The sequence below is a fragment of the Ahaetulla prasina genome, chromosome 3, assembly GCF_028640845.1.
Source record: "Ahaetulla prasina isolate Xishuangbanna chromosome 3, ASM2864084v1, whole genome shotgun sequence".
Lineage (NCBI taxonomy): Eukaryota > Metazoa > Chordata > Lepidosauria > Squamata > Colubridae > Ahaetulla > Ahaetulla prasina.
This window is the reverse complement of record NC_080541.1, coordinates 218,982,764-219,005,149: the sequence shown is the minus strand read 5'-3', so window position 1 is coordinate 219,005,149 and position 22,386 is coordinate 218,982,764. Positions and strand designations below refer to the sequence as shown.

Genomic DNA, 22,386 nt, shown 5'->3' with positions numbered 1-22,386 from the left:
GGAGAATGAGAGACGGAGAATGAGAGAGGGAAAATGAGAGAGAATGAGAGAGAGAGAGAGAAAGAAAGAGAGAGAGAGAATGAGAGAGAGAGGGAGAATGAGAATGAGAGAGGGAGAATGAGAGACGGAGAATGAGAGAGAATGAGAGAGAGAGAGAGAAAGAAAGAGAGAGAGAGAATGAGAGAGAGAGGGAGAATGAGAATGAGAGAGGGAGAATGAGAGACGGAGAATGAGAGAGGGAAAATGAGAGAGAATGAGAGAGAGAGAGACAGAGAATGAGAGAGAGAGAAAGAGAGAGAGAGAGAGAGGGAGAATGAGAGAATGAGAGGGAGAATGAGAGAGAATGAGGGAGAGAATGAGGGAGAGAGGGAGAATGAGAAAGGGAAAATGAGAGAGAGAGAGAGAGAGAGACTTCTGTAGAGAGTCTGTCATTTGTCAGGTCTAAGCTGTCGGAGTGATTGATACGCAGAGTTCAGTCTATGCGGACTTTCTCCGTCAGCCAAGACATTCCAGCAGGCCTGGTCCAGTCTGCTTGTCGCCAGCAGTCAACAAGCAACATGGTTTGATTGAAATCAGGGAAGTCTCCTCATCCTCCCTCTCCCTCCTCCCCTTTTATCATCTTACAATAACATCATCTCGATCATTTATTTTTACAACCAAGCCGGGGCTGCGTGTCACCCGGCCCTTGCAAACTGCATTCAAAAAAGGGGGGAGGCGGGGTGTTGCTTGGAGTGTGTGTGCGTGAGTGTGTGAAGTTTTAGTAAGGCACCCTCCGTGCCTCCGGAGAAGTCAACGGCCATTCGTTTCTGCCTTTGCGTAGACAAGATAATTATTGTGGAGGTTAGAAGAAAAGGAAGAGGAGTTAACCAAGGGGAATGCTTGAAAGAATAGGTTAATGTGTTGAAATCAGAAAGGAGAAAAAAGTAGGCTAATGTGCCTCCTAAAAGTGGAAGGTAACAGAATATAAGAGTAAATGTTTATTTATTTGAGGTGTTTTTGGTGATCTCTGAGCTTGGCTGTTTTCTTGCAGATGGTTTCATTAACCAAACTCTGTCTAGAATAGAATAATGTTGTACCTTGTTGAAGGTATCTTTTCTTTTGTGTACATTAGCATATGCACCAAGACAAATTCCTTGTGTCCAATCACACTTGGCCAATAAATTCTATTCTAATTCTAATTCTAATTCTAATAGAATTTTTTATTGGCCAAATGTGATTGGACACACAAGGAATTTGTCTTGGTGCATATGCTCTCAGTGTACATAAAAGAAAAGATACGTTCATCAAGGTACAACATTTTATGAGTATGTCTAGTATGTCTAGTTTAATGAAAAGAAGAACTAGGGGAGACATGATAGCAGTGTCCCAAAATCTCAGGAGCTGCCACAAAGAAGAAAGAGAGAGAGAATGAGAGAGAGAGGGAGAATGAGAATGAGAGAGGGAGAATGAGAGACGGAGAATGAGAGAGGGAAAATGAGAGAGAATGAGAGAGAGAGAGACAGAGAGAGAATGAGAGAGGGAGAGAGAAAGAGAGAGAGAGAGAGAGGGAGAATGAGAGAATGAGAGGGAGAATGAGAGAGAATGAGGGAGAGAATGAGGGAGAGAGGGAGAATGAGAAAGGGAAAATGAGAGAGAGAGAGAGAGAGAGAGACTTCTGTAGAGAGTCTGTCATTTGTCAGGTCTAAGCTGTCGGAGTGATTGATACGCAGAGTTCAGTCTATGCGGACTTTCTCCGTCAGCCAAGACATTCCAGCAGGCCTGGTCCAGTCTGCTTGTCGCCAGCAGTCAACAAGCAACATGGTTTGATTGAAATCAGGGAAGTCTCCTCATCCTCCCTCTCCCTCCTCCCCTTTTATCATCTTACAATAACATCATCTCGATCATTTATTTTTACAACCAAGCCGGGGCTGCGTGTCACCCGGCCCTTGCAAACTGCATTCAAAAAAGGGGGGAGGCGGGGTGTTGCTTGGAGTGTGTGTGCGTGAGTGTGTGAAGTTTTAGTAAGGCACCCTCCGTGCCTCCGGAGAAGTCAACGGCCATTCGTTTCTGCCTTTGCGTAGACAAGATAATTATTGTGGAGGTTAGAAGAAAAGGAAGAGGAGTTAACCAAGGGGAATGCTTGAAAGAATAGGTTAATGTGTTGAAATCAGAAAGGAGAAAAAAGTAGGCTAATGTGCCTCCTAAAAGTGGAAGGTAACAGAATATAAGAGTAAATGTTTATTTATTTGAGGTGTTTTTGGTGATCTCTGAGCTTGGCTGTTTTCTTGCAGATGGTTTCATTAACCAAACTCTGTCTAGAATAGAATAATGTTGTACCTTGTTGAAGGTATCTTTTCTTTTGTGTACATTGGGAGCATATGCACCAAGACAAATTCCTTGTGTGTCCAATCACACTTGGCCAATAAATTCTATTCTAATTCTAATTCTAATTCTAATAGAATTTTTTATTGGCCAAATGTGATTGGACACACAAGGAATTTGTCTTGGTGCATATGCTCTCAGTGTACATAAAAGAAAAGATACGTTCATCAAGGTACAACATTTTATGAGTATGTCTAGTATGTCTAGTTTAATGAAAAGAAGAACTAGGGGAGACATGATAGCAGTGTCCCAAAATCTCAGGAGCTGCCACAAAGAAGAAAGAGTCAAAGCACCTGAGGGCAGGACAAGAAGCAATGGGTGGAAACTAATCAAGGAGAGAAGCAACTTAAAAGGAGAAATTTCCTGACAGTTAGAACAATTAATCAGTGGAACAACTTGCCTCCAGAAGTTGTGAATGCTCCAACACTGGAAGTTTTTAAGAAGAGGTTGGATAACCATTTGTCTGAAGCGGTGTAGGGTTTCCTGCCTAAGCAGGGGGTTGGACTAGAAGACCTCCAAGATCCCTTCCAACTCTGTTATTCTATTCTAAACTAGGTAACAGCATCAATATTTGGGTAATGAAACATCTGCAAAAAAACAACCAAGCTCAGAGAGTCCCAAAGTCCACCCATTTCAGCCCCGAGCTACAAATATTCTCCTTTATCGGCACTTGTTTATTTTTATTTAATATATAAATTTATACGGCTGCCCAATTCACACAGAGGTCACTCCACGTAGCTTACAACTTTAAAAACCCACAAAATAAAACCCAGTAAGAATCCTTTATTTTCTTCAGGTAGATGCAGGAATCATTGAGGAAGAGTATATATAATGGGTGAAGCTTTGTTTGTTTTTAGAGCTTTGTGGTTGTTTAAAGGAAGTTTGTCTTCTCTGGCCACTGCCTGTCTGTGACAAATAGGTATTTATGATTTTATGGGACCTGGATAATGGCTTGCTTGAAATCCTGATTATTCTGGAAATGTAGAGTCAAGAACAATTATTATTTCTAGAAATCGACCCAAACTGGAAAAAAAAGAATTCTTCATAATTAAATCATCGCAAGGGTTTCTGTTCACAATATCAGCTGGGTTGGGGAAACTTTTCAGAATTCTTTTAAGTCAAAAGGCAACAACTTTAAATACAATAAAATACTTAACTGTGGTCAAATTGTGTTGGAAATACAGTTGTAAATCCTGTCATTTGCTCAGTGGGCCATCAAGTGCTCATGTCCAATTTTGCAACCTTTTTTTGGCAGGGATTGTTAAGGGACCATGGCAGACATAAAAGCGACCACAGCAGTCATTAAGTGAATCCATTGTTTGTAATGGGATGTTTTCTGCTTTAAATTGTACATTTTATGTGTTTAAGTAAGTTTTAAACTGTGGTCATGGGACAGCATGACCATAAATGAGAGCCAGTTGCTTAATTTTTTTTTTTCCGTATTTTTATACCGCCCTATCTCCCTAGGGACTCATGGCGGTTCACAGCCAAATAAAAATATACATATAAATAAAAAATAAAACATCAGTTAAAAAACTTATTAAAATGTCCATAATGTGATCACATGACTAGAGGAGGCAATCTGTTCATCACAACTTTTCTGCTTGCCATTCCCACATAGCATATAGAACCTAAAATAACAAGAGTTGGAAGGGACCTTGGAGGTCTTCTAGTCCAACCCGCTGCTCAGGCATGAGACCCTATATTATTTCAGACAAATGTTCAGTCTCTTCTTAAAAACTTCCAGTGTTGGAACATTCGGAACTTCTGGAGTTTGACCCCCTCTTCTTTGGGGCAGCCCCTGAGATATTGGAACACTGCTGTCATGTCTCCCCTAGTCTTTCTTTTCAATAGACTAGTCATACCCAATTCCTGCAATCTTAAAATATGAACCAATTGCCAAACATCTGAATTTTGATCGTGTGGCCCTGGGGAATGCTGCAATGGTCATAAGTCTGCAAAAGGCTCATAAGTCGCTTTTTTCAGTGCCGTTGTAACTTTGGGCGGTCACTAAACGAACTGCAGTAAGTCGAGGACTACCTATGTAGGCGAGCCTTCATTTTCAAACACAGTTGGGAACTAAGCATTTTGTAGCTAAGCAAGGCAGTCATTAAATGAATGAATAGATATTTCACCACCTTCTTTGCCACAATTATTAAGCGAACCCCTGCAGTCGCTAAGTGAATCACGCCATCGTACAGCAAATCTGGCTTTTGTAAATCACATTTTTTCAGTGCCATTCAAACGGTCACTAAACCAAATGGTCATAAGTCAAGGGCTACCTGTAACTGCGTCTAGTTTGAGGATAAGATTTTATGAAATGCTGTGTGAACGCAGGTGAAATATAATGTGAATATTCCTATGTTACTAGTGGCTGCTGAAGCGCTTGGAGTAATATTCTCAGGTTATCTCTCCTTGGGTCAATGTGACTCAGATTTTTCAGGCTAATAAAGTAGCAAGTAATTTGATACCAGGCTATGGTTTTTCTCGGCTCGCGTGGTTCCAGATCTGGATGTTTGGTGAAACTGAACTCTCTATCCTTCCATCCACATTTCGAGATAGGAAAAATCCTGCCCTTTGCTGCTTCGGGTATGGTGTAGATCGGTGGGAACTGATACTGTGGAGATTTTCCGCAGAAATCTTTTTTGAATTGATTATTTATTTATTTATTTATTTGCATTTATATCCCGCCCTTCTCCGAAGACTCAGGGCGGCTTACACTATGTTAGCAATAGTCTTCATCCTATTTGTATAATTATATACAAAGTCAACTTATTGCCCCCCCAACAATCTGGGTCCTCATTTTACCTACCTTATAAAGGATGGAAGGCTGAGTCAACCTTGGGCCTGGTGGGACTAGAACCTGCAGTAATTGCAAGCAGCTGTGTTAATAACAGACAGACTTAGTCTGCTGAGCCACCAGAGGCCCTTAATAAATATCTGTTATAAGAATGGACACTCAAAGTATCAAATCTGGCAGAGATGACAAAAATCTCCGCTTACTTGAAAGACTATACACTAGAAAAATATATTCTAGAATGGAAAATGTGGATTGATTATATTTAAAATAAGTACCAGATAAAAAAAAAATATTGAATAGCATATGAGTACATTTAGGAAATATTTTGTATTAGATATATTTTTGAAGGAGAGGGGAATTGAGAGTGTGACTAAGTGTGGTGTGACTAGAGATTATAATTTAGGAATTATTTTGGATTATGATTGTTAGTTTTGATACCCTGCATTTTGTTCTGGGAAGTCGGGATGGGGGTGGGGGTAAGGGGAGGGAATTGGGGGTTTGGTAGAGATGGAGTGATGGTTAATGTACAGGGATTATTGAAGAAATATAATTAATGTAGGATCGGGTCTGCATAGTTACCATTTTAGAATGGTGAGGGGGGAGAAAAGAGAGAGTAGGAGGTAGGAAAGAGGAGAAGAGGAAGGAAGAGGGATAGTAGAGGGAGAAGGAAGGTGTAGGGTGGAGGGAGGAGCGGATGTAGATAAGAGAAGGAGAGGAAGGTTGGAAAGTAAAAGAGGTAGAAGAGGGAAGAGTGTTAAAAAGGGGGGTGGTGACTGGGCAAGCCCGACTAATTGTATATAACTGTACATTGGATGAATTATTTGATATGATCGTAAAAATAAAACTTTTTATGAAAAAAAAAAATATCTGTTATGGAAGTCAGTAGGACTTGCAACCTTTCTGGGTTTCTATCTTTTGTACCATCTTGGTTCCAGCTGTCAGATAGTAAACCACTAAGAGAAAGTTTGTTTTTGATATCCTGAAGACTAGTCTCTATTGCTCCCTGAGAACTAGAAAGCAGTAAAGAGTTTTGAGTGTATATCTGAAATGTCATCCACTTCTGATGGTGCCAGATTTTGGTATATTTTCATAGCTTTTTCTGTATTTCTATTGCAACAGTCCAGCTTGATAAACAACCTCTGTCTTTTTGTGAAATGTTTCATTGTATTCTTTGATGAGTTCAATTAGCCATCTTCACTTGGGACAATAAATAACAAAAACACGGCTGTCTGAATATATTACTGTATATTCACACCCACTCTCCGTGTCCTGGGCCCATAGCCAATTACTAATATAAGATAGACTTACCAATCAAGGATTGATAAATCTCCTTGCTGAATACGTGGTCAGTGGTGGGTTTCATATTTTGTTACCACCGGTTCGCCACGTAGATGTTCGCTTTGCGCATGCACCCAATCTTCCGCGCATGCACTTTTGCTCACGCGCACACCTTCCGTGCATGGGCCCGGCCTCAAAAAAACATGCCTAAATAGGACGGCATAGAGCTGGAGCAGGTGGATGGGCTCTCCCGTGATTTCTGCTACCGGTTTGCTGAGGTTGAACATTGCTCTGGCTATTTGAAATCATCCAAGTTGGGTCAAAAGGAGAGAAGTAACAAGACATAGGGCAGATTTCTGCTACCGGTTTGCTTGAACCGGTCCGGACCGGCTAAATATGACCTGGATGTGGTTTTTGAGTGCTGCTTGCATCTCACGGATGGGACTTCATTTGTTTGCACAGACTGGTTTCTGGCATCCCATGGACAGGTGCCCGTCCACTGACGGGGAAGATGCGAGGGGAAGGCTAGGGATCCCTGGTGTAGATGACATGATTTTATACCTGGTCTTTCAACAGGACAATTTTTTCATTCAGCTAGTACGTTTTCATTTGAACGTATTTCCCAACTTAAGGAGGCTAAGACAGCCCATGGGAAAATTGCTATTCAAATTCATGACGTACAGATAATCTTCAAGTTACGACCACAACTGAGCCCAAAATTTATGTGGCTAAATGAAACATTCTTGCTTGGATTACTGCAATGCTCTCTACATGGGGCTCCCCTTAAAGAGCACCCGGAGACTCCAGTTGGTTCAGAATGCAGCTGCGCGGGTGACAGAGGGAGCCGTCCGTGGCTCCCATGTAACACCACTCCTGCGCAGACTGCACTGGCTACCTGTGGTCTTTCGGGTGCACTTCAAGGTTTTGGTTACTACCTTTAAAGCGCTCCATGGCTTAGGGCCGGGTTACTTACGGGACCGCCTACTGCTACCGATTGCCTCCCACCGACCCGTGCGCTCTCACAGAGAGGGACTCCTCAGGGTGCCGTCAGCCAAGCAATGGCGGCTGGCGGCCTCCAGGGGAAGGGCCTTCTCTGTGGGGGCTCCTACCCTATGGAACGAACTTCCCCCAGGACTCCGTCAACTGCCTGACCTTTGGACCTTCCGCCGCAAGTTGAAGACTTACCTATTTATTCGTGCAGGACTGGCATAGAAATTTTTAGTAGCTTTTAATATTTTGATGTAAATTTTATGGGGTTTTTGTGGTTTTAAGTGGTTTTAATGTTGGCCTGATATTCAATAAGTTTTTTAATTATTGTTTTATTGTGTACATAATTATTGTTTTATTATGGCTGTGAACCGCCCTGAGTCCTTCGGGAGAAGGGCGGTTTAAAAATCTAATAAATCTAAATCTAATCTAATTGGTTAAATGAGTTTGTCAAGAGAGGAATTGCTTTCAAGAAAGCAGAATCTATGCCAGGAGGGTGGGCCTGGGTTGCTATGCAGTCTAAAAGGCACTGAGGTCAGTTGGATAAACAGATTATACATTCTTCTAGTCCTCATGTTATGACTTTCCTACATGGGTAACAATCTTAAAAAGTGCAACTTCTAGAAAACAGGTTGTGTTTGTGGGTTACAGTATTCTTTAAGAATACACTTATTGAAGATTAATAATGGGATCTTAAATAATCATTATTAATCTTAAATTAATACAGGTAGTCCTCGACTTATGACTGGAACTGAATCCATGATTTCTGTTGGTAAGTGAATTTTGATCCATTTTACTTGTTCTTGTTCTTGCCACAGTTGTTAAGTGAATCACTGCAGTAGTTCAATTAGTAATAAGGTTGTTAAGTGAATTTTGATCCATTTTACTTTTTCTTGTTCTTGCCACAGTTGTTAAGTGAATCACTGCAGTAGTTCAATTAGTAACAAGGTTGTTAAGTGAATTTTGACCCATTTTACTTGTTCTTGTTCTTGCCACAGTTGTTAAGTGAATCACTGCAGTAGTTCAATTAGTAACAAGGTTGTTAAGTGAATTTTGACCCATTTTACTTGTTCTTGTTCTTGCCACAGTTGTTAAGTGAATCACTGCAGTAGTTCAATTAGTGACAGGGCTGTTAAGTGAATCTGGTTTCCCCACCCCAGTGGATTTCATTCTCAGAAGGTCACAAAAGGGGATCACAAAACCCCAGGACACTGCAACTGTCATAAATGTGAGTCAGTTGTCGAGCATCCGAATGTAAGTCACGTGACCGTGGGGATGCTACAATGGTTGTGTGAAAAATGCTCGTGTCACTTTTTTCAGTGCCGTTGTAACTTTGAACAGTCACTAAGCGAACTGTTCTGTCAATTATTTATATTGGGAACATCTTGGGCATATGTTGCATTATACGTGGGTGGTCCTTGACCTACGACCACAATTCAGGTTTCTGTTTCTAAGCGACAAGAGTTGTTAAAATGAGTTGTGCCCCCTTTTATGACCTTATTTCATTACAGGTGGCCCATACATATTATAGAGCCCTGATGGCACATGTAGCCATATCAGTGGGCATGCGAGCTTAGCTCCAGAGCGCATGCGTGCGCCAGCCAGCTGATTTTTGGGCCCTCTAGACGCACCAGAAGTAGGGAAACAGGCTGTTTCCTGCCTCCGGAAGGCCTGGTAGGTGGCGGGGAAGGCCCGTTTTTCTCTCACCTGGCTCCAGAGCCTCTCTAGGAGTCTCTGGAGGCTGGGGACAGCAAAAAAATCACTTCCTGTCCAACTGGAAGTTGGCAAATCGGCCATTTCTGGCATCCGGAGGGCCTCCGGAGGAATGGGGAAGGCCATTTTCGCCCTCCCCAGACTCATAGAGAGGCTCTGGAGCCAGATGAGAGTGGAAAATGGGCCTATTAGGCCATCACGTGTGCATATGCGGGGGCGGGGTACATAGAATTATGGGTGTAGATATGTGCACACACGACCCCCTCCTCGCCCCCCTCCTGGCACATGATGGCAAAAAGGTTAGCCATGATTATTATAGAGCAATATTTCTGAAGCTTGACCATTTGAAGATGTGTGGAATTCAACTCCCAGAATTCTCCAGTGGCTGACTGGAGAATTCTGGGAGTTGAAGTCCACACATCTTCAAATGGTCAAGATTGAGAAGCATTTAGTCTAGATCAGAGGTGGTTGAACAATAGCTCTTTTATGACTTGGGGACTCCCAGAATTAGAATTAAGAACTCTCGGAGTTGAAGTCCACAAGTCATAAAGGGGCCATGATTCCCCCACTTCTGGTCAAAGATGAAAATCCTTAAATATATATATATATATATCTAGCGGTGTGCAAACTCACTGGCTCTCCCTGTTTTCCATTCAATCCCCAAAATATTTTTTTCTCCACAGGGACTTTTTTAGTAGCGACATTTACTGTAGCATACTGAGAACAGAAGTGGGATATTTCCTCCTTCGCTTGGAGAAATCATTCCCACTTTTCCTTCTGCCCTCAAATCGGATGGAGAATTTTTTTAAGTAGTCCACATATAACCCAATTCGGTACAAAAAACACAAGCACAGACTCTTCGGAAGGAAGCAGTTCAGGCTGTCCTTTATTGTCCTCCGAACTTTTCTTCTGCGCCCTTAGTGAGTGTGTAAAGTGTGCATGTAGAATTTAGGCCCTGCAAGGACTGAATTTGCAAAGGAGAGTTCGTAATCATTAACTTTTTGCTTTGTGTCTCCGTGTTCGAAAGCGAGAACCTAACTCTCGCGTGCAAAGAAGAAAAACATTTCAGTCTGTACTGTCAGTCCTATTTGTCTTCTTTCTTTGCCAGTGACCAAAAAATCCTCCCTCCTTCAGATAAAAAAAATATTTTTTCCTTTTTTGCTTTCTACTGGGTTCTTCCCTGCCAAAATCTTCCAGTTTAGCAGCACTTTTAAAAGCGAGGTTTCGACAGCTAATCAAATAGTATTTCTCCTCAGATCCATTTGGTTGCCTCAGATCCTTAATGATTTACATTTGGATGCTTGGCAACTGACTCACATTTATGACGGGTTGCAGTGTCCTAGAGTCAGGCTGTTGACATCAACTGATTTTTAGTCATAACAAAAGAAAATACAGGTAGTTCTCGACTTACAACCGGTCACTCAGCAAGTGTTTGAAGTTATGACAGACCCCTGAAAAGCTACTTACAATTTAACGTTCCGACGGCTGCCCCTCTAGTCACGTTGATCTCATTTTTGTCACTCGTCTGCATCTATTGCCTTTCGGAGTGCCCCGGGGTCATGTGACTGCGATTTATGATGGTTTTGCTATCATTTTACTTCTGGTTTACAACAAAAAGCAGCCCCATAGTGAAGAATGGGTTCGCTTAACGACTGCTGCGATAAACTTATTGATTGCCGTTAAAAAAAGTTGTAAAAATGGGTCTGGTCGCATGCTGATTTCACTTTATGACCGCCATGACTTACAACTGTAATTGCCGCGGTGGCGCAGTGGTTAGAGTGCAGTACTGCAGTCTCCTTCTGCTGACTGCCAGGGTTGCCTGCAATCTGGCAGTTCAAATCCCACCAGGCTCAAGGTTTGACTCAGCCTTCCATCCTTCCGAGGAACCCAGATTGTTAGGGGCAAATATGCTGACTCTGTAAACTGCTTAGAGAGGGGCCGAAAAGCACTGTGAAGCGCTATATAAGTCTAAGTGCTATTGCCTGGCTCAGTTACTGTCCTAAGTCGAAGGCTACCTGTACAAGTTTTAAATATTTTTGTCAGGACGGCCGGTAGGCATCTTCAATATTTTTAACTTTTTTATTATTACTTATTTATTATTATTATTTTTATTTGCATTTATATCCCGCCCTTCTCCGAAGACTCAGGGCGCCTTACACTATGTTAGCAATAGTCTTCATCCATTTGTATATTATATACAAAGTCAACTTATTGCCCCCCAACAGTCTGGATCCTCATTTTACCTACCTTATAAAGGATGGAAGGCTGAGTCAACCTTGGGCTTGGTGGGGCTTGAACCTGCAGTAATTGCAAGCAGCTGCTGTTAATAACAGACTGTCTTAGCAGTCTGAGCCACCAGAGGCCCTGTGGTGAACTTGTGTTCCTTTTAGATGGACGAGTTCAGCTCTCAAAATTTTCCAGCTGGTATAGTTCTTACAGAGAAAGGGTGGGAGGAGAAATCTTCACATCTGCAGAGTCTTCCAGTGGGGAGCAGATGTTCTAATAACCAGCCGTCTTTTCGCCTCTGCTTTCTTTTCGTATGCAACAGAAAGGTTGATCTCGTTTCTTAATATTCCTGTTACCTGTAATCCTTGACTTAACAGTCACAATTTAGGGCAAAATTTGATTCCTAGTGATCAGTACACTTCCATGTTTCCCAACCTTGGCAGATTGAAGGGGACTGGACTTCAGTTCCCAGAATTCCACAGTAAACATAGCTGAGAATTTTGGGAGTTGAAGGCTACTCAACTTCCATTTGCCAAAGTTGGGAAATACTGGTATATTTAGATCCAGATAGACGCGGTGGCTCAGGGACTAGGACGTTGAGCTTGTCGATCGAAAGGTCGGCAGCTCAGCGGTTCGAATCCCTAGTGCTGTCGTGTAACGGGATGAGCTCCCGTTACTTGTCCCAGCTTCTGCCAACCTAGCAGTTTCGAAAGCACGTAAAAGTGCAAGTAGAAAAAATAGGGACCATCTTTGGTGGGAAGATAACAGCGTTCCGTGCGCCTTTGGCGTTGAGTCATGCCAGCCACATGACCACGGAGACGTCTTCGGACAGCGCTGGCTCTTCGGCTTTGAAACGGAGATGAGCACCACCCACTAGAGTCGGCAACAACTAGCATGTATGTGTGAGGGAAACTTTACCTTTACTAGTCTTTGACTTGACCAAAATTTCTATTGCTAAGCAAGTTGGGGGTTAAGTGACTTTCGCCCCTCTCTTGCTGACCCTTACAATATAGAGGTAGGGCAGAGCAGAACGGAGTTGGAAGGGGCCTTGGAGATCTTCTAGTCCAACCCCCTGCTCAGGCAGGAAACCCTACACCACTTCAGACAAATGGTTATCCATTCTCTTCTTAAAAACTTCCAGTGTTGGAGCATTTACAACTTCTGGAGGCAAGTGGTTCCATTGATCCATTGTTCTCACGGTCAGCATTCTAACTGCATTCATAATTGTGTTGTACTTTGATGGAGGTATCTTTTGTTTTATGTATACTGAGAGCATATGTGCCAAGACAAATTTCTTGTGTGTCCAATCACACTTGGCCAATTAAAAAATTCTATTCTATTCTAATCTTGGTTTCCTAGATGGGTGTTCCTGAAAGGGCTGACATGATGCTACCCAAAGTTCAATTCTTACCATTCTCTCCCCCCTGCCTGCCTCTTTTCAGATTTCTTGGAGGAATTTCCCGGGGACGGCCGAGAGTGTGTGAACTGTGGGGCCATGTCCACCCCGTTATGGAGGAAAGATGGCACAGGGCATTATCTGTGCAATGCCTGTGGCCTCTATCACAAAATGAACGGGATCAACAGACCTCTCATCAAGCCACAGAAACGACTGGTAAGACTTGACTCATGTTGAGATGTTGCTTTTCTAGTAATGTTTAAAGGACGCTCCAGACTTTTTGATTGTTTCCTGATTGCTTATTTGTAGCCTATGACTATCATTAAGTGTTGTATCATTAAGTGTTAAATTTGTACCCTATGACTATCATTTTGTAAGTGTTGTATCTTGATGAAGGTATCTTTTCTTTTATGCACACTGAGAGCATATGCACCAAGACAAATTCCTTGTGTGTCCAATCACACTTGGCCAATAAAAAATTCTCTTCTCTTCTCTTCTCTTCTCTTCTCTTCTCTTCTCTTCTCTTCTCTTCTCTTCTCTTCTCTTCTCTTCTCTTCTATTCTATTCTATTCTATTCTATTCTATTCTATTGTGATAGTATCTCTAACATGTCTTGTGGAGATTCTCAGTCATCCAGGTCATGGTTGTCCCAAAGGTGCTTTTCCAAGAGGGAACTGGACTTTCCGATTTTTTTTTGAAGACGTTTCACTTCTCATCCAAGAAGCTTCTTCAGCTCTAACTGGCTGGTGGGGGATGGAAGGAGTTCCAAGAAGGCCCCACATCTGTTTGTACTACTCAGGTGACCCTGAGGACACAGATAAACCTCCAAGTCGCCTCAAGGACTCTCTAAAAGAATCCAAATGACCAGCTGCCTACATGGGGGTTTTAAATCCTTCCATTTCCCACCATCCAGTCAGAGCTGAAGAAGCTTCTTGGATGAGAAGTGAAAAGTCTTTTCAAAGAAAAACCAGAAAGTCCAGTTGCCTCTTGAAAAAAAAAGCACCTTTGGGATATCTTTTAGCATGTGTTCCACTGCCATGACAATGTCAGGCTGTGAGGCAAAAACGGGACTTCCAGGCTTGGAGTTCTCGGAACTCTGAAATAGTAAGGGGACAGGTGATCCTGCCCAATCAGATGAAAAGCATCTAACGTTGCCTTTAGAGCAGAGGTTCTCAACCTTGGCCTCAACCCTTAAGAATAGAATAGAATAGAATAGAATAGAATAGAATAGAATAGAATAGAATAGAATAGAATAGAATAGAATAGAATAGAATAGAATTTTTATTGGCCAAGTGTGATTGGACACACAAGGAATTTGTCTTGGTGCATATGCTCTCAGTGTACATAAAAGAAAAGATACGTTCATCAAGGTACAACATTTACAACACAATTGATGGTCAAGTCATACAGTCATAAGTGGAAAGAGATTGGTGATGGGAACTATGAAACGATTAATAGTAGTGCAGATTCAGTAAATAGTCTGACAGTGTTGATAGAATTATTTGTTTAGCAGAGTGATGGCGTTCGGGAAAAAAACTGTTCTTGTGTCTAGTTGTTCTGGTGTGCAGTGCTCTATAGCGTCGTTTTGAGGGTAGGAGTTGAAACAGTTTATGTCCAGGATGCGAGGGATCTGCAAATATTTTCACGGCCCTCTTCCTGATTCGTGCAGTATACAGGTCCTCAATGGAAGGCAGGTTGGTAGCAATTATTTTTTCTGCAGTTCTAATTATCCTCTGAAGTCTGTGTTTTTCTTGTTGGGTTGCAGAACTGAACCAGTCAGTTATAGAGGTGCAAATGACAGACTCAATAATTCCTCTGTAGAATTGGATCAGCAGCTCCTTGGGCAGTTTGAGCTTACTGAGTTGGCGCAGAAAGAACATTCTTTGTTGTCCTTTTTTAATGATGTTTTTGATGTTAGCTGTCCATTTGAGATCTTGCGATATGATAGAACCTAGAAGACGTGGACTTCAACTTCCAGATTTCCCCAGCCTGCATGGTCACATTGCTGAGAATTCTAGGAGTTGAAAATCCACTCACCTTCAATTTGCCAATTGGGAAACCACTAGTATTTAAATACAGGTAGTCCTCGGACTTGCAACCACGATGGAGGCTAAAATTTCCCTTGCTAAGCAAGACAGCTGTTAAATGAGTTTTGCCCTATGGCCACAGTTGTTCAATGAATCATTGAGGTTGTTAAGTGAATCCGGATTCTCCATTGTTGTTGTTTATCAGAAGGTCACAAAAGATGATGACATGACCCCAGGACATTGCGACCGTCATAAATACAGGCCACTTGCCAAGCCTCTGAATTTTGATCACGTGACCATGGGGACGCTGCAACGGTCATAAGTGTGATAACTGGTCACTTTTTCCAGTGTTGTTATAACTTTGAACAGTTAGTGAATGGTTATAATTCCAAGGACCTATATCTATATACAGGTCTCACATTCACTGCATCAAAGGAAGGAGAATTCCAAATGCTTTTATAACATTTGTACCCCCAAATAATTGTTCTTGCTCTGCAAAAGTGGGGCCATCAAACCAACAAGCCAGCTTCTTGGTTGTCATTTTTTTTCAGATTTCACATTTTCAGAAAGCACACTTGACCCCTAGTTCGGTCGGGGGGGGGGAACCAAGGCAGGGGTAAAATCCAGCAGGTTCTGACAGGTTCTGGAGAACCGGTAGCAGAAATTTTGAGATGTTCGGAGAACCAGCAAATACCACCTCTGACTGGCCCCAGAGAGGGGTGGGAACGGAGATTTTGCAATATCCTTTCCCCAGGAGTAGGGAGGGAATGGAGATTTTGCAGTATCCTTCCCCTGCCATGCCCACCAAGTCACGCCCACAGAACTGGTAGTAAAAAAAATTGGATTTCACCACTGAACCAAGGGCCAAGACAAAGTTGCAAACAGTCTGTGTATCTGCCATTCAGAGCTTCACACTTCATTCTAGCAGACTCTCTCTCTCTCTCTCTCTCTCTCTCTCTCTGTGTGTGTGTGTGTGTGTGTGTGTGTGTGTATGTACGTGTGTACATCTTCCAGGGTTATTCACCAAACATTCAAGATCGTAGCCTCTTTTTTATTTTTTCCTTTCAGTTGTTTGGAGAATAGCTCATACCATGGGCTTCCAAAATATCCCCTCGTCCTTGAAACCCCACAGCTGAAATTTAAAAACACTGAACTTTCCAGAGTCTTGATAATGTCCTCTTTGGCCTTTTGAAGTGCGAAGAACTGAAAGCAGGAGGAGGAGGAGGAGGAGGGAGAAAGTATGTTTTGTAGTAGAAGTAGGGGAGGAGGAATTGTACGGAGCTAGAGGATAAAACCTGATATGTGCCTCCCCGCAGCTGGGCTTTAGTAGATAAACGCTGAGCAGATAAACCCCCTTTTTAAATAAGGAGAAATCTCAGCACTGTTTCCTCCCTGAACTTCGCATCAGAGCTGTGCAAGCAATGGATTTTATTTCATCAAGAAAAACCTTACAACACAAGCTGCGAGCTGCGTTTCTGTTCCTATTTGGGATTAGGATGTTCTTGTTTTGAATCCGCTGCTTGGATCTCTGTTCTCTGGGTTTATTTTCCTTTCTTCTTTTCTTGCAATAAACCGCCAAAGGAACTGTGGGGCGGGGGGGGGACGGGACAACAACAACAACAACAACAACAACAACTCTGGAGCAAGTCTTCACCAGAAAAGTCCACTGGCTTTAGAGAGTGAGTGAAACTCACTATGCAGAGGAGAGCTTATCAACTGCATTTGGGGCTTAGGTAGTTCGCGGATTAGCTTTCTGCTTAAGGACTTGGCCTGATTTTTGTATAAACAAACCGGCATTGGGCCAGCATTGAAATCAGCAACTTCGAGCAAGGTCAACCCTTTTTGCAAAGGCGGTTGGAGTAAAAGGGAGGAGAAATTCACTCTCGGTTCTGAAAATGATGGGAATGATTTGGGGGCTTCCCTCCTCCCCTTTTTCATTATCCAAACAAGATTTTTTTTCTTCTTCTTTCATTTCACTGGTGTTGCCAAATGTCAAAACAAAAGGGACGTGTTACTCAAGTGTGCTTTAGAAGAAGAGCCTTCTTCCTTGAAGGGCTGTGTAACACGCAGGTAATCCTCGACTTACGGCCGCAATGGAGTCCAGAATTTTACTGCCGAACGAGATGGTTCTTAAGTCAATTCTGCCCCATTTGAGGGCTAGATGGGCCACAGCTAATAAGTGAATTGCTGCGGTTGTTACATTAGTGACACGGTTGTTAAGTGAACCCCCATAGACTCTGCTTGACGGAAAGGGGATCTCGTGACCCCAAGACACTGCAGCTGTCATAAATATGAATCAGTTGCCAAGTGGTTAAATTTGGATCATTATTATTATTATTATTATTTGCATTTATATCCCGCCCTTCTCCGAAGACTCAAGGTGGCTTACATTATGTTAGCAATAGTCTTCATCCTATTTGTATAATTATATAAAAAGTCAACTTATTGCCCCCAACAATCTGGGTCCTCATTTTACCTACCTTATAAAGGATGGAAGGCTGAGTCAACCTTGGGCCTGGTGGGACTAGAACCTGCAGTAATTGCAGGCAGCTGCCGTTAATAACAGACTGCATTAGCAGCCTGAGCCACAGAGGCCCTGTGCGACCATGGGGATGCTGCATTGATCATAAGCGATGATGAGTTGGCCGTGGCAAGTTGGCTGTGGCGAGTTGGCTGCATAGCCCCTGTTGGGGTGACCAAGGCCGAGGGTTGATGGGTGTTGCAGTCACGTTGTAGAAACATTTAGAAGTTCACAGAAGTTCTCCTAGACTCCTAGGGTCATATTTACATGCCAGTTGCCAAGCACCCAAATTTTGATTGTTGTCCCCATGGGGATCCTGCAATGGCCATCAGTGTGAGAAACAGTCATTAGCCATTTTTTTCAGTGCCAATATAACTTTGAACGGTCGGTAGACGAACTATCTCTACCGGCTAAGGGCAACATGTTGTGCATTGGGTGAGGTGCATTTAAAACCACCAAAAGGCCACTGGGGAATATTCTGATCCTTTTAAGAAGGTCAGAAGCCTCTTTATCGTTCCTTGAACCTGGGGTAGAACATAGGATGTCAAACTCAAATTTCATTGAGGGCAGCATCAGGGTTGTGTTTGACCTTGAGGGAGGGCCAGGATGGTGTGGCCAGTTTGACGTCCCTCATGTTGGGGGCGCCTGTGGTGGTTCAAGAGCTCGGCCAGCAAAAACGGGCTCCCGATCTCCCGTTTTCGGCTGTGATGGCCTCCTGCAAACCCTCTGCCAGTGAAAATGGAGCTCGGGAGGGCCGCACGCAGCCCTCCTGAGCTCCGTTTTTGCTGGCAGAAGCCCTGCGGCCCTTCTAGGACAACCCCCTGGGCCAGATCTAAGCACCCCGTGGGCCGGATCCAGCCCCTGGGCCTTGAGTTTGACACCCCTGGGATAGAAGAAGTTAACCACAAATCTTTTGGAAGGCCAAGAAAGAGACTCAGAAAAAAAGGCAGCTTCCAGTATGGCTGCACTTTCTACTTTTAACAACTGTTTTTGCAAAACCTAAATGTTGAAACGTCTCCTCTGCCTTGTCACGCCATCCATTTTACACTAATGCTGATCAGCGCTTATGAAGTTTGCCGAGCTGGGCATTCGAGTTCCTGCTTCTTTCACTTCATCCATCATGCGTAGTCCCAAGTTTTTAATAGTAAAAGTAAACAGATATGAAATTCTCCGGCGCGTACATAATTTCCAAAGCAGCTGGATTATGATCCTCACAGGCAGAAACTTTGTCTCGCGAAGGTTGCGAAGTATTCTTGAAGCACCTGAAGTGAGAACTGAAGTGAGCCTGTGATCTAGTTTTGCGAGCAGCCATTTGGAGAAGTTTTGTGTTCTGGAGATCCTCCTTCACCACCCAAAAACTGTCCCTCCGTTAACATGTCAAGAAAAGGTCAGGCTAGCAAAGAATGGGAGAGAAACTGGAGCCTTCCAACTGTTGCTGAACTACAATTCCCAATATCCTCTTGTTGGGGTCGGAATGAGGCAACCCACTGTGGCCAACTCACCACGGCCAACTCGCTGCCGGACAATTCACCACAACCAACTCGCTGGACAACAACTTGCCACAGGACAATTTATAAGAATTCAATTGAATTATTTATAAAATATTTCAATTTTTGTCATACACATTTTATTCTGTCCCTTCCTTTGGCCATGGCAAGTTGACTGTGGTGAATTGTCCTAGACCGTTTAGGGGTGACCAAGAGCGAGGGTTGATGGGTGTTGCGGTCACGTTGTAGAAACGTTTATTTTCTTTTTAAATAGTTTTTTATTTTATTTCTTATAAACACATTGTAAATGTACATCCTCTTATTCATGGTTAATCACACATATACATATATTTTCTAAAGAAAAAAAAAGAAAAACTAATTTTTAATTACATTTGGGGTTGCTCTTCTACCCTTTCTTTTCTCTCATTTTACAACAAACCACCTTCTCCTCCTTTCTTTCTCTTCCTTACCTTCTCTTCTCTTCTCCTCTTCTACTTTCTTTTTTCCTCCTCTCCTTCCTCCTCCCTACTTCCCCTTCCTTTCCCCCACTCCTCCCCTCTTTCCCCCTTCTCACCTTTTCTCCTCTTGCCCCCTATCCTTTCTTCCTCTCCTTTTCCCTTTCTTCCATTCCTCTCTCTCCTTCTCCTCTCCTAACTTACTCTCTCCTCCTCTCTCCTTTCTTTCTCCTTTGTTGTCCAATATTTCCCCTCGTAGTATCCGAGCAGCCCCAATTTTCTATTAATATATGCTTTCTTTTCAGTTTCTTTTCAATTTTACCCATTACACATCTATCATCATAATTGTACATTTATATAACATTCTTTCTTCCCCTCCCCCAAACCCCCTTTTCTATTTACACTGGTGTCATCTGGGTTTCTATTTCCTTTTGTCTTCTCTCTCATTTACCTACGTTTAGAAGTTCACAGTTGCCCCTCCTAGCTTAGGGTTGTATTTAAATGCCAGTTGCCAAGAACCCAAATTTTGATCATGTGATCAATGTGGGGACTGATAATATGTCCTTGGTAACATCAAACACTCGCTATATGAATGCAGGAAATTCATTCAGAGTGCAAAGAACAGCAACAAAGATGATTCGGGGACTGGAGGCTAAAACATATAAAGAACGGTTGTTGGAATTGGGTATGTTTAGTTTTAATGAAAAGAAGTACTAGGGGTGACATGATAGAAGCAACCTAGAACTAAAGAGGAATTTCTTGACAGTGAGAACAATTGATCAGTGGAACAACTTGCCACCAGAAGTTGTGAATGCTCCAACAGTGGAAGTTTTTAAGAAGAGATTGGACAACCATTTGTCTGAAATGGTGTAGGGTTTCCTGCCTAAGAAGGGGGTTGAACTTGAAGATCTTCAAGGTCCCTTCCAACTTTGTTATTCTATTCTATTCTATTCTATTCTATTCTATTCTATTCTATTCTATTCGTTGCAAGCTTAGCACTACGTGTAATAAGGATCTGTTTCCTACCCTTTGGAGCAGAGGAATGATCTGAATGCAAATTTGTTTGTGCAGTTTAAGAGCCTTCTCTTTTTAAAAGAATTCTAACCACCTTAAAAGCAAAAGAGCCAAGAGTGTTTCTACCAATGCTTTGATCCTGGGAAAACATATGAGCTAAGTTTTTAAATTTTGTCCTTCGATTTATCACGTATGTATTTCTCCGCCTTGGAGTTTATCATGGGAAAAAAAAGTTGGTTAACTCACATGGTTCATTTAGCACCACAAGGCAGAAAAAATACAGCTGCTTTAATGAGTCACTGGTTCAAACAATTCTGAAAGCAGCCACAACTTTTGAATTGTGCAAAACCCGGTTTTTGGGGGGGGGGTGGTACACATCAAAGCACATAAAAAGAAGAAAAAACAGGTGGGGTTTGGATTACCCAACCCTGGTTGCCATCTTGCCTTTTTTGATCTACATACTTTTCCATAGACACTCCTTAAAGAAGAAAAAGAAAGAAAATTAGAGGAAAAAGTTACAAAATGGAATGAAGACAGTTAACCCCATGATCCCTTGAAATGGCAGTAATGTTCTTGATCTCAGAGGAGGAACTAGAATGTATTTGACCTGTTTGTTAGGCAGTTCAAGGGATTAAAAACAACAATTTCTATAGAAGTCTGTTCTGCTTTTCAAAACAGCTGCTAAGTGATCCAGGGAGGCGTATTGGGCACATCCATGCCATTGTCCTTTTTTTGTGATCACAGCACTTCCTTGCTCTTTGGAATATGTACACAATCTCAGAATGACTGGGGGTGGGAGGGCATTTAGCCAGCAGTTGCATGGACCCACAGTTTTCTGGAAGTCACAGACTTCCATTTAGGTATTCATGGGTTCTGTATTGTGAAGTCATGCTTGGTCTTCTTTAAGCCATGGCTTCACAATACCGTGAATATCTAAATGGTTACATAGCTTTCTTTGGCTTAAGATAGATAGATGGATGGATGGATAGATAAATGGATGGATAGATAGATGGATGGATAGATAGATGGATGGATGGATGGATGGATGGATAGATGGATAGATGGATGGATAGAGAGAGAGAGATGGATAGAAGATTGATAGATAGAAGATGGATAAGATGGTTAGAGGGATAGATGGATGGATAGATGGATGGATGGATGGATGGATAGATAGAAAGATAGATGATAGATAGATTAGATAGATAATTATGGATGGATGGATAGATAGATGGATAGATAGATAATAATGGAGAGAGAGAGAGAGAGAGACAGGGACAGACAGACAGATGGATGAGGGGAGTATTGGACTGTAAGAAATGCTCTGATTTAGAAATATAGAAATATAAAGAGAGAGAAAAGGGAAAACAGAGAAAGAGAAAGAAAACACACAGTGTTAAATCTTTTGCTCAGCTTCTCCTCTGGTGCTTTGTCAAAGATTTCCCCCTGGCAAAAGTCCACTTAAATTCGGGGAAGAGGATTTAAAGGGATATTACCAGAATATGTCATAACCCTTTAAAAACAAAAAACCACCATGCACACTGCAAAAAAGACATGATCTCAGCAGACGGTTATTGCTTCCAATGAATTGTGTTGTCTTTAATGTGGAATTAAGGCTTTTCATGTTTTGGGAAATGGTTTTAATTTTGATCGCCTCTGAATTGATGCTTCATAATACTTCCCCCCCGCCCCCAGCTCCCCTTTCCTTCCAAAAATTGTGCTTCTGTTCTTAAGACTATTTCTTTCTCTTTTACTTGGCAGTCTTCAACTCGTCGAGCTGGTCTTTGCTGCACTAACTGTCACACAACCAACACAACCCTCTGGAGACGGAACGCAGAAGGGGAACCGGTGTGCAACGCATGTGGATTATACATGAAACTCCACGGGGTAAGATGAGAGCATAGCTTGATGTATTTCTTACGTTTGAATACCTTGATGTATTGATTGTCGTTGGTAATTATCCTTCAGAAATAGTTGCTCGGATGTTGTTGTTCAGTTGCTAAGTCACGTCTGACTCTTTACAACCCCCATGGACCACAGTAGGTCGGGCTCCTCTGTCCTCAGTCTTCCTTATGATCTATCTTCCTATTACCGTATTTTTTAGAGTATAAGACGCACCAGAGT

At 42.4% G+C, this 22,386-nt stretch overlaps 1 protein-coding gene across 1 annotated transcript in view; it reads left to right on the top strand.

The window, feature by feature from the left end:
• GATA5 (GATA binding protein 5) overlaps positions 1-22,386 on the top strand; it is a 49,737-nt gene that overhangs the window by 17,212 nt on the left and 10,139 nt on the right. Inside the window, exons 3-4 of the mRNA XM_058176712.1 lie at positions 12,808-12,977; positions 22,024-22,149. Coding sequence (XP_058032695.1) covers positions 12,808-12,977; positions 22,024-22,149 — 296 coding nt within the window. The remainder of the gene's footprint in view (positions 1-12,807; positions 12,978-22,023; positions 22,150-22,386) is intronic.